This window comes from Myxocyprinus asiaticus, chromosome 45 (assembly GCF_019703515.2).
Source record: "Myxocyprinus asiaticus isolate MX2 ecotype Aquarium Trade chromosome 45, UBuf_Myxa_2, whole genome shotgun sequence".
NCBI classification, from domain to species: domain Eukaryota; kingdom Metazoa; phylum Chordata; class Actinopteri; order Cypriniformes; family Catostomidae; genus Myxocyprinus; species Myxocyprinus asiaticus.
In genome coordinates, this window is record NC_059388.1 from 13,902,119 (window position 1) to 13,915,526 (window position 13,408).

At 41.0% G+C, this 13,408-nt stretch overlaps 1 protein-coding gene across 1 annotated transcript in view; it reads left to right on the plus strand.

The window, feature by feature from the left end:
• Positions 1-13,408, plus strand: part of LOC127434836 (staphylococcal nuclease domain-containing protein 1-like) — a 280,085-nt gene that overhangs the window by 27,654 nt on the left and 239,023 nt on the right. Inside the window, exon 10 of the mRNA XM_051687847.1 lies at positions 450-554. Coding sequence (XP_051543807.1) covers positions 450-554 — 105 coding nt within the window. The remainder of the gene's footprint in view (positions 1-449; positions 555-13,408) is intronic.

A 13,408-nucleotide genomic window follows, 5' to 3' on the forward strand; every position in this document is an offset into this window, starting at 1 on the left:
CGGCATATTTTCTACAATGACCAGTCAATGGGTTGTCTGAATAACTAGTCAACTAATCAGTCTTAAGGAAGCCCTGTGTTATTAGGCTAGTTTATTATGGTCACCTGACACTAATCAGACAAGTTCCTTAGCGAAATATGTCCTTCAGTAGAATAAATGTAAAAACAGAAATAGACTACTAAATGCCAAAACCTTCTTTAACAGGTTGCTTCTCTTAAAGCTGAAGTCTACACCACTAGCCCCAGCAAAACTGAATTGCAATATTTTCCAACATAACTGTAGCACCATAGAGCCACAGTGTTTATAGTTTTTGAGGAAATCAACCTATAAATGGCTTACTTACAGTTGTCTGCATATTACGCTAGAATTTGAGAAACTATTTTAACATCGAAAAGTTACCCCCTCTTTCCGACCATGACCGATTTTCCTTTTGTTTCACTTTTGTACAGGTGATGCAAGTCGTGAATGCAGATGCCATCATGGTCAAGATGAACTCTGGGGAGTATAAGACCATCCACCTGTCCAGCATCAGGCCCCCAAGGCTCGAAGGCGAGGTAAGAAATAATGCACGTCTGTCCTTGGATATCCTCGTCAGAAAGGCCATTACCAAATCCTCAGGGTGGCGGCTGTCAGATACACTGTTTGCAAAGTGCTGATGTGAAGGTTTTCTCTCCCATTCTTCTCTTAAGAGGACTGATCTCCCCTCTGTATGTGTCTTTCACTCTCTGATCTCAGCGCAGTATATTTACTGGACACCAGAGGGAGGTAGAGACAGATCCCTAACACCACCCTCCACTCGCTCTGACACACCAGTGCTGCACTGCAGCCAAAAGCCCTATAGATCTGTTCCCATAATGAGCACATGCTCTCACCGATTCTCTCTTGCTCATCTATTAATGTCATACACATCCACTTGATCCAATTCAGTTCTGTAATGCTCACTTTTGTATCTGCATAAGTTAACAAATTAATGCACATGCATCGGTTTCTGGGGCTGCATATGCACACACACATTTTCGCAGATGATGAAATGTGCTGGACATGCAGAAATGTGCATGTCCGTTCTGATTCACGCCCATTAAGACCTGATTCACGCCCATTAAGAGCTGATGTGTAATGTGCGCATGTGTAATGTGCGAATTGTCTATGTGTCAGAGAGATGTGTGGCTTAATGTAGGTCATAATAACAGTTAGGTTTAGTGTAGCATCTCGCTACAATTAGCCATCTTCTTCCTGACCTCTGTCCTTCTGTAATAACATACACGTGGAATTAGCACATTGCAAAATTAGCTTTCCGATTTCGCAAATTATATGTGTAGGTTTTTCAGGTTGTTAAATTATCAAGCCCTTTTCATACACATTTCTGCAGGAAAATGCTTTAATGTTCTCATAATATCAGATATTGGAGTATTTTTGATTTATAATTAAGATTGTAATTATTTCTAAATGTGTGGTTTCAAAGAGACACATTTTGTCATGCACATGTAATCACAGCGCTGGAATGTGGAGCTGTGCTTCTGTATCTATGGATACGGCGCTGCAGCAAGTATTCAGATCAAAGCACGTCTTTAGCCTGGCAGCTTAAAGATAGATTTAATCAGATCAGAGATTTTTACAAAGCAATAAAGATTATGGATGTATTTAGATCTCATATGTTGGGCTGGGTGATAAAAAAGGAATTTCGAAATGATCTTTTTTAGAATGCAAAGCAACCTAGTGAAATCAAAGTGCTATTCATTATAGAAAACATTAGTTTGCAAGAAAAATGTACAAAAAACCAAAGTGCACCACACATGAAGTTGTCAAAGTGTAAATAATAGAACAATAGATTCAAATATAATTTAAGAATAACCCAGATGTTAAGAAATAAGTGTAAAAGAAAGGAAACTGCAAAATTCTTCTTAGCCAATGTGGCTATACATTTTTAGCTGAATCAGGTCTATCTAGAAAATTATACAAAACTTTAGGTTACTCACGCAACCCTGGTTCTTTGATAACATGAAGTGAGGTATCTCACTAAGGGAATACCCCAGGCATGACAGATTGTTGAAGCTCCAGTAACACAACATCTGCCAAGATTGATAGGCCAATCGCTGCAACTTTTAAGGAGTCCCACCTCCCTAAAACCACAGCTACCTGTTGCTGCCTCATTCCCGAATTGCAGATATGCTGGCTGAAGCAGATGCCACAAGCAGAGAAAATGCAGCACCTAACAATTAAACTGAAATATATTCTTTGTTATCCAAGAAATGAAATCTGAAACATACGAATATGAATCTGCTACTGTATGCTGTATATATGTGTGTGCTTATTGTACATTATGCTGCATTCCCGCCTCAAGGACAGAGTAAGCCACTGAAGGCTCTGTAATATCCAGTCTGTAAAACCTAAGAAGTGTGGGGAGATGACCAACTTGCAGCAGCACAAATCTCTTGAACTGAAATGCCCTTGAACAGTGCCCAGGATGTGGCCATACCCCTAGTGGATTGAGCCTGTAAACCCTGCGGAGGTTGCCGATTAGAGCTGTTACAACATAGCACAATCGTGCCCACCACCCAATGAGAAAGGTGCTGGCGAGAAATAGGTTTACCCTTAAGAGAGTCAGACCATGAAATAAAGAGCTGACTACTCTCCCTTCGGGCTCTCGTCTTTTGCACATATGCAGTCAAAGCACGTACTGGACACAAGCAATGCAGCCTCTCATCTTCTGCGGAGGAAAAGGGTGGCAGGTGAAAAGCCAACAAGTCTACTGACTGGCACGTGCTCATAGTCACTCACTTTAGGTACAAACACCGGTTTTGTACTAAGGGTTATTTTTTGACCTCCCTGAGCAAACCACATACATGTGGAATGAACTGATAAAGCATGTAATTCACTTACTTGTTTAGCAGTCGTGAGAGCAAGTAACAAAGCTGTCTTCAAAGAAAGCAGCTTTAATGTAATGCTATCTAGCGGTTCAAAGGGGGGCTGAGACAGTGTGTTCGGGACCATGGACAGATCCCACGGTGGCACAACCCGTCTAGAGACCGGGTGTAACCTCCGAGTGCCTCTCATAAAATGACAAATCAGTGGGTGCTGTCCCATAGTGCCAGAGTCGGTGCCCACATGAAATATGGAACGATATGTTTGTCTGCACACCATCGTTCAAATACTCCCCATTTGAGATCGTATAACGAATGCGTTGAGGCTGCCCTTGCACTCTGGATCATTTCAATTACTCTCGGGGGCAAACTGTTGTTATTTAAATTTTGCCTCTCATGGGCCATGCCCAGAGAGCCAACATCTGAGGAGAGGGATGGAAAATCTCCCCGTGTGCTTGAGAGAGAAGATCTCTGTGCAGCGGTAGAGACCAAGGGTGGTCGTAAAGCAGCTGAGCTATCTCTGCCATCCACAGCTTCCCTGGCCAGTTCAGAGCTATAAGAATGAGGGAATGACAGAACTCACTCTCTGCAGCGTCGGTCCGATCAGGATCAGTAGGGGAAACGCATACAGTAATGTGTGAGGCCACGGGTGGGCTAGCGCATCCACACCCAACGGTGCATCATCACCCACTAGGGAGAAGAACAGAGGACATTGCGCATCTTATCGCATTGCGAAGAGATCTACATACGGCTGCCTGTCCGAATCTCTGCCAGATGAGGCTTGTCACTTGAGGATTAAGCCTCCATTCTCTTTACAGAGGATTCCCTCTGGACAGCAAATCTGCTCCCCGTTCATTACGCCCGGAACATGCATTGCTCGTAATGACAACAGGTTCATGTTGCTCCACACAATCAGTTTCTCTGCCAAGCTGTGAAGCTGGCGCGAGCGAACTCCCCCTTGCCGATTTATATAGGCTATCACCGTCGTGTTGTCTGTTCTGATCAACACGTGATGATTCTTGAGAAAACTCACAAAATATCTGAGAGCTAGAAGCACAGTTAGCAACTCCAGAAAAGTTGTGCTTTTCCCTCAGTGCAGGAGTCCAAACACCTCTCAATGTTCCACACATTTGATAAATACAGAGGTTCCAGAGAAAGACCGAAAGGAACTTTCACCTACTCGTAGGCTTTGTCCTGATAAGCTAAACTATTTCCTGTGAGCAGGAAAAAAATTCTATGTGAAATACGCATCTTGGAGATCTATTGACATAAACCAGTCTCTGTGACTAATAGAATGAGACAAAGTTCTGAGCGTGATCATTTTGAACTTGAGAAACAGTGAGAAAAAGGCTTATCCCAATATTGCCTCATTTTCTCCACATAAGCCGGGATGGCTGGGAGGAACTGTTTCAATGGAGGGAGGCGAGATGGGAGCCTCTTGCCATCATATAAATCCCTTTCAGCTCCCGTACCCACTGGCTGTGACGGCCAGTCGACCAAGAGCTTAGCTGCGGCCCTGCGCCAAACCTCAATTAAATCCAACTCGGACTGAACCGGAGATGGGGAGCACTCCTCTTGCGTGCTCGGCGGCTGGGACTGGTCCACGGGCAAAATGGTGTCGTCTTCATCATCCTTGTCCTCCTTGAGGATGTCAGATAAAACTTCATCCCCCTCGTCGTTTTCCTCTCCCGCCAATGCATCCTTGTACAGCAGGGGAAGGACTGAAGGCACATTGTCCATCATTTTGCCCTATGACGGGACCTGCGGACGCTCCGCCGACTCTTCTCTGGCCTAAGAAGAGAGAGACCTGTCATTTTTGCCCACGACTGCAACCCTCAGCCTTCTCTCCTGAAACTTGGTCGAGAAAGATGAACAATAGGGACAACTCTCCAGGCTGGACAACGTGGCCTGAGCATGTTTAGCTCCCAGGCAAGAGATGCAATGTGGATGAGAATCTTTTGCAGAGATCCACGCGCCGCATGCACATAAGCGGTGAGGGCGGCCTTTCCCACCCGAACTCTCCTGCTCTTTGGTTGCCATACTTCCGAGGTAAGTCCACCACGACATGAAATCTTGCACAGAAAATACAACGAACCAAGAATAAACTTTTTTTTATTTCCTTTCTCTTTGAAGCATAGTGCAAAAGAGTCAGAAAAACACTGAAAAGTGCTGAGAGTAAAATAGCAGAGATAAACTCGCCATGACACTTTAGTTTACTCCGCTATATAGAGGTTTTTGCGTTGCAGAAAAAAATTAATTGCAATTGGATGTTACCAGTGGCTCCATTGTCAAACCGTTAAACAATAAATCCTAGTTTGTCTGCAGAGGGCTGCTTCCAAAAATCTTCCACGGGGAAGAGAGCGAGAATGAGGCAGCAACAGGTAGCTGTGGTATATTTTAGGGAGGTGGGACTCCTTAAAAGGTGCAGCAATTGGTCCGTCAATCTTGACGGACGTTGTGTCAATGGAGCTTCCACAATCGGTCACGCCTGGGGCATTCCCTTATTGAGATACTGAATGAGTGTTAGAAAGAGAAACCTGTGAAACCTGCAGACTTTGACCTCTGAGACATCAGTATGGTATCCATTTAGTCTGTACGATTGATTGAATTAAGATAAAAATCGCAATATGACTGTGGCGAGCAGGGCGTGGCCAGTGAGGAGCAGCGAGAGCACTTAAAGAGAGGAGTCAGCGGCGGACGAGAGAGGGAGAGAGAGCGGAGGGAGGAGAGAGAGACGGGGTTGTTGGCCCCCAAATACGCAGCCAAACGGTCCTCAGCCAGCTGTACTGCTTCCGTCAGCAATGATGGGTGATGACACTGGACACCCTCAGCCATCCCTTTTGGTCGCTGGCTGACGTACTGCTCCAGCACCACCGGATCGAGCACTCCCTCAGCGTCACAAACTTTAGTTAGCGGCGAGGACTCCATGACAGCGTATCTTCCTCCAAACTCCTGGGTTTCGGCACCAAAGTGGCAAACTCTGCCTTCCCTACCAAGGAGGAAGCGGGAAACGGAGTGAACAATCAATAGATCTTTAGTTTCAAACTCAAATTTAAACAGTACAACGAAACATAGATGCACACACACAGACACGTGCATTTCCCTCTCTCTCCTCTCTCTTTCTCCCTCTCCTCCCTCCCCTCATCTTGTTCCTACTCCCGGGCACCCGTGGTGGCTGAGGTGCCAACACTCGGGAGGGAGGGAGTAAGTCGCAGGCCGGGGAGTCTGAGTTTGGTGATGGGGGTATGTGGCGAGCAGGGTGTGGCCGAGCAAGGCCGGGGAGATAAGAGGTGAACGATTTCCACCTGTGCACCACACCGGTCTCTCGTTCCAGTGAGGAGCAGTGGGAGTATTTGAGGAGACAGCGATGGATGAGAGAGAGAGCGAGAGAGAGATGCACATGTCTGTGTGTGTGCATCTATTTTTCGTTGTACTGTTTAAATTTGATTTTGAAATTAAAGTTCTGTTGATTGTTCACTCCGGTTCCCGCTTCCTCCTTGGTAGGGAAGGCAGAGTCTGCCACAATGACCTTGTACAAATACTGAACCACAAAAGGCTGCATTTTAAAACAGTCTGCATTTACCATTTCAGTCAGCGTTGGATGAGTGAATGCCGCCCTCTAGTAGGTGTGAGCTGTATACGCTAAACAGTGCAGCAATATGAGCTGATAAATGATTAACATTACAGTTCAAATGATCACTACCCAAATGCTGGCTATAGATGCAGTACACTTGAAAAATGTCACAGATCAAAGAAACAATTAGAAATTTATCTGAATCATCATAGTAAAAAAAAGGTGCAGAGGATGTTTGATTCTCCCATTTAGATCCAAATGATTTGATATGAAGCACCTGTAACTTTCATGTCCATAACACTTTATTATGGGTATTTAAAGAAAAGAAAAGAATCCATTGTGTTCATCAACGTGCACAATGGCATGGCCAGTTATGGTCCTATTAAGGTGTATACGCTTACATTTTATTTGGAGCATGTACACGTGCAGCTGATCAGATTTGAGGGGCCATCAAGCAAAGCACCATGAACATTTTTATTTCTCTTCCTTATTCAGCCATTGATTGATTGACAACGTATCTAACTTTAGCCTTTGCTTATTTTTTGCAAAACCACAATTTCTCGATTTAAAAAAAAAAAAAAAAGAGAAATTCAAATTAATCAATAAAAGAAAATTACGTTCGTGCTTCTGAGGCATGAGACGAACCGGAGAGCTTTTAAAATGTTGGGTTCTTTTAATTAATTATTTATTATTTATTTTTTTTCCTAAGGATAAAACTGGAGGCTATGGAAGTGTTGCAAAATGTTTTGTTTTTTGTCCACAAGCCTGCAAGGCTGGACCTGTATTTATGCACATCGGTGGAGTAATAGCTTAAAATGATATTAGAGTCATTATAGATGGGTTATTCATGTTCGCCTTATCATGTGTGTGTTTATTATTTATTAGGAGCTTTTGATTCTTGAAGCACTCAGAAAATCACTTTCACTATTTTTATTAAACATAAACACCAGTTGAAAATATAAACCTGTCTAACAGAACATACAGTACGTGTCACAACAGGGCTTCAGACTAACTTATGAGAGCAGTGGCACTGGTGCCACCAAGTTCTACAGATGGAGGCACCAGCACCTGATTTGGTAGCAACAGTTGAAAAATAAATATTCTTTGTCCTTAATTTAAAAAAATAAAAATAATAATTAATGATATAAACTAATAAAAATAGTGACATTATTATATATTTTAGCTGTAAAGACAGTATAGCATTGATTTTGATGCAACAGTAACATCTTTTTAAAAAAGTTTATTTATATAAAGGCCTACCTAATTTATATAGGGCTAAATTGAAATATTCTGCGTGCGTTCCTACTGATTAAGTGCAGTCATCTCTTTGAATTTCTGAAGGCAAACAAAGCCAGTTACTTTTTCCTATAATCAAAGAGCAGATTCTAGAACAGATTTTACACTTAAGAAAAACTGATTTCTTGGTCCATAATAATTATGAAAAGTTGCAATAGTTCCTCCATTAATGTCCATAGTTTTAAGTGATAACTAGATCACAGGTAGTCACTGGTAAAACCAAGCATGGCTCCTCACTATGATAGTAAGTAACTTTAACAAAACAAAATGTGGCATTTTTGTTATGAAATGACAAACTATACATTTAGAAACTATAAAAACAAAATAGAAGCTTTTTGAAACTGACAATTGCAACAAAATAATTATTTAATAGGAATATATACATAATATATAGATATATAATATGAATATAACACATTGCACATCTGCCAAAATACCATTGTTTACCCTGTAAGTGTTACTATAGTAAATCCAAGGTACAATTTTGTTAGCGTGGCGATGTGTGGTTTGTACAGCCTTATTTTATGTTCTGGTCAGTGTTGTTTATAATGGTGTGCCATTTAAATATGGTTTAATCTCATTAAATCACCAAGGCAAGAGACACTAAAGGTTTTTATAGGGTTTTTCCACAGCCAAATTCAAATGAGTTTCGCGCCACGCTTCTCGCAGTGCTATTTAAAATGATTTGCGCTGCGGGGGTGAGACTGCTCTGCGCTCGTGCCGCTCTGTTCATTGAGGCGGCTGATAATTGATATGGGTAGTGGCTTGTGCTGTTACATTCTGCTTTTCTCATACAAAACAGAAACAGGCACATTGCACATAATCAACTAGAGTTGGCAAAGTCTGTAGTCGCACCTGTGTGAAAAATGATTGCAAGATCGACCATTTAGTCGCAGTCTGGACCCTATATTTCTACTACCTTTGCCAAAGAAGTTATCAGAGAAGAAGAGGTATCATGTTGGGTCTCTCTCTTCTCTGTTGTGTATGTGTACGCACTCGCGAACAGCCTTTGATGGGCTGCTGTACGATGACGTCACTGTGAATACGTGCGTGTATATGGTGGGGTCCCTTTCGCTTCATACAGTTGTCCCATTTAACTGCATGCAGTATAAGTGCGCAACTGACTGGTGCTGGCAAGTGTTACGTTGCGTCATGGATATTAATGAACCATGTGAAATGTCAGTAGATAATAGCGGCACAGTGCCGCTCCCGAATGCATTTAGGGGTAACACTGTTGGTGTTGACAAGGAGATCGGAAACAGATCTGTGGATTCTTTCTCCTCTCAGTTTCAACCATTTTAATTAAAATGAGCTCATATTATTAGGTTACTTAGAAAAATGTTATTAGGTATAGTCTTGTGTTTGTCCGTTTTATTGAAATTTGTAATGTTATGATTCTCATCGGAGCTTGATGGTTTGGTTCGTGGCTTAGAACTATTTTATGAAGGATTTAATGAAGTCCCTATTGAAAAATGTGATTAGGAATAATATTTCCAGTACCGAGGTGGCTGAAAAAGTGGGCGTGCACTTTGGCGCTCTATTACACTTGGGGTTAGGCATTTGAACTTTGGTGCATAACGGACGTGAATGATGTTTCAAATCAAGCGGCTTGTTGAAGAGAGGTGTGCTTTCACTTTTACAAGCAACCGGCCCTAAGATTTTCACCTTCTGATATAATGGGCAAAAAGAAAAAATCCCATAGACTTGACTTGAAGGAGAGACCTGAGCCATATTTAGTGGTCAAAATAGAATAGAGTCTTGTGATTAGCTAATTTTACTTCGGCCAGTAAGCAACCACCTTGAACTCTCTGGCAACCACATAGCAATGTACAAAAAACAAAAAAAACAAAAAAACACTGAAAATGCCTTGGCAGTGGCACAGCAACGTGGTGACTAGTTTTGCATGGACAAGCACCTCTCATTTGTTTTACTGTTTTGCATGGACAAGCACCTCTCATTTGTTTTACTGTTTTTCAGTCTCTTTTTACTACAGAAGGTACATCTTTGTTCAACAGATGATGGCACTGAGCTTATGCATTAAGCAGTGTGACTTAGTTATCATAATTGTATTTAGTTTTAGCTTTATTTACAATTTAAAAGTTCATATTTCCTTTTACATCTTTCCATGAAGTGTAACATTTGTAGGAAGTGTAGTGTAAGTATTGATATCTTGGAAGAACATGTAGGCTATTCGCTTTTGAAGCATGCCCTCCTGTACACTGTACTGACTGTATCTTCTGTAGTGTATCTCTGCACCAGATGCTTTGCAGTATGTGTTTCCTGCTTGAGTGCTCTCTCTGAAGAGGGTGAAAGAGAGAGTGCAAATTTGTGCCTGTATTAAAGCAAAGTTTTGCCTTTTACATAGAGGTCATGCTCCCCTTGAATGCGAGGTCTCATCAATAGTAATGCTGGCATGATAAATCTGAACTCTTACCCTGTTGTTCTGTGTTACTCTCTCTATGGAAAGGCCAACTGGTAGAAACTCAAACATTTTATGTATGCAGAATAATTAAACTTTATTAGTAGCATCTCTCCTGTCTTCTTGGCTCTATGGGGCCTGATGGAGATCAGGTAAGGTCTGTTTCTAGTGGATTTTACAAAGGAGGTTATTACAGTACATTGAGAGGTCACTCATGGTGAGGGTTAGAATTAATAAATGATGTTAATTTCTAAAGACATTAATGTGGTGGTGTTTTATACGCTGTATTTAATATGATGATCCTCGGCAAAGGTGTCAATAGAACCGTTTCTTGGAAATTGAAGAGGGATGATTACCTATATTATTTCTTCCTAACCTAATGCTACATTAACCTTGACACAGTGCTATATAACTAACAAGATTGCTGTTATTTTTTTCATCAAACTAATCAATTCGGCCTTGCATATCCCCAGTAGTTTAGCACACATCAACTTTTGAATTGGCATTGACATTCAAATGACAGCTGTAAAATGGTTTCAAAGCAAATGCAAAAATATTTCCAGTTACTCTTTTGATTGTTTATCAGGATAGCTTTTGGTAATTGCATGCCGTTTGCATGCATGCATATTATGAGCTTTCGCTCTCATTCACACACATGCATAGACAAAAAAAAAGTTTCAGGCTTTACAGTGTTTCTGTATACTGTATTAGAATTTTATAATGGAACTCTAAATGTAATGGGCAGATTTAAACATTCCCGCATTTATCTACCAACATTGTAGTCATTTTGGTAGTATAAATGCACACGGTCTGGATTAAACTGCCTGCGTATCCACCATTATATGTAAGATTTTTTTATGTAAATAATTGGTTTAAGAATCTTGGCCGTGTTCGACCACAATTATATCTAGGGAATTAGCGACTTTGTGACAGGGTATATTTACAATTGACAACATTCATCACCAATTATATGTAGGAAATTTGCCTAATGGTTAGCTTATGGCTTTAAGCATATGTCTGTCATTTTCCAACCACTAATGAAATTATATAGCTCAGTAAGGAGATTAACGATTGATTTGGGGAATATTAAAATAATTAATGTTTACATCCGATCAAAGTCTTCGACCAGCAATGAGTTGATCTGAATGAAATGTTAATTCATACAGTAATACTACTTTCAATGTGATTTGAAAATAATATCACATAGATTTAAACAATGTTCATGAGCACTTGGATTAGGATCGACAGATTTCTAGGGACCAATATGATTTGATAATATACACAGTAAAATTCTCTTTGAATACAAACAAGACTTTATTGCTAATCTACAACGTAAAACTAAACTAACACACATAGACACACAAAACAGGTTGGTGCGTGAGCTGTAATAGAAGGTGAATGGAAATGATCTGTAACAGAGAAAATTTAAGTTTATGAAATCTATAGACCATGCCCTGGGAACAATTGATACTTAATTTAGTATACCTCGATTTGCAATCAGGTTACCCAAAATATTTAAATAAAACACCAGCACTTTCTAGCAAAAATCTTGAGGCGTACTTGCATTTCTTTACGTTGCTTTTGGTTCTTTGGCTGGATCCGTAGAAAGTTCTGGTTGTGCTCTGTCGATGTTTTGGACCTCTGCTTAAGATCGTGGATGCTGTATAGTTCGGTGCTGGAATGATCAGGCGGGGCTTTGAAGCGATGACAATGACATCTTTGGAGAAGTCAGACAGGATGGAGTTTGAAAAATCCCGCTTGGTTCAGTTCCAGGAGGCCTTTGTTTGGTTCGATGGATGGATGATGGAATGACCAGGTAGACCCCCGGAAGCGAGGCATCCCACAAGGGAGACTCGGGACTTCCCGGGACAGAGGTCAAAGTGTGTGTAAGCCATAGAGCAGAGAAGAGCCAGCAGAGGGGTTGTCCAAGCTGGTCTTTTAACCATTTTTGTTTGGTCACACCCCGAAGAGGCTCTAAGCCAATCAGAGGCGGTTTTTCAGAGGGCCTGTGGTCAAAGTGTCCTCCCCTCATGATAGTTAATTGATGACTCTTTGATCTAAGTTTCCTCAGTTTTCCCACTCAGAAAAAGAGCATACTTTTATCCTGACTTTTATATAATTAAATCAGTGCAAGAGACTTGACATTTGTTAACATCAACATTGTCTACATAAATAGACAAGCATTTACATATGAAACATGACATACTTTCTCTTTGTGGTTACTTCACTACACATTAAAATTTGAATATACATTATTATACATTGTATAAGTGTGCATCGTGTATGTACAATGTCAGAATAATGCATTCTATGATTCTAACCACAGTTAGGCATCATGTGATGCATGTTAGCATATAAAACTTGGTTATGTGCTTTGTGAAGTCAGATTTGAGTGAGTCCAGCAATTTTCATAGATCCTTTTTAGCTGCTGTTTGCAGAATAATGGTCACGATGTCTCATGATCTCCTATGAGTTTTAATTTTAAGCATAGAAAATTGGTTATGTTCAGGACAAAGAAATCTGTGTTGTCTATTGCAATCATGAGGGTTTCTTGTGAGAGTCTACTTTAGCTTTATGTCTTCTACTGACCATCACCTCTGCCCTTCCCTTTGTTCTCAAGATGGTTAAGGTTAGGCAGATTTGCATTTCATCTCTTTTCCACAGGGTTGATTCAGACTTTAGGTCGCCGTCTTGGCAGAGTCTTTAAATTTATTGCCCTGAGGAATTCCAGTGTGGGTTGCTGGCCTTTGTGTCTTAGTTTTTATAACTTGGAAGGAAATATTAGTGTAAATCCTGGATTCAAGTCGTTCTGCGTAGAAATTCATTCTTCTGCCCATAAGCCATACAAATGTCAAGTGGTTAGATAACCATACAAGCAAAGTTCTAATTGTGCTAATTTTGTACTCCACTTTCTTTCAAAGTGCAGTTTTTCGTTCCACCGTGTCCTAACCAAGTAAGGACTAACCAAGTTTCTGTGAGAAGTAGTTTGTCTGTTTAGTAATTTGACTGACAGCAAAACTGCTACCGACACAACAGTTGAGGGGGCTCGCACATGACATTGTCAGCGTTGCCTAAAACATTTAACCCTAAGGAGTGAGGCATCAGCATTGCCCACTTTGTGCTTCGATCAAGCATTGGAATGCGGTGCTCAGAGTAAAACAATTTCAACTTTGATCCCATTGCCGATGATGTTTTGAAGCGGTAGCCAATGATAACCGGGTAGTCTGACTTTGGAAAACGACTGGTACAACTTAACAA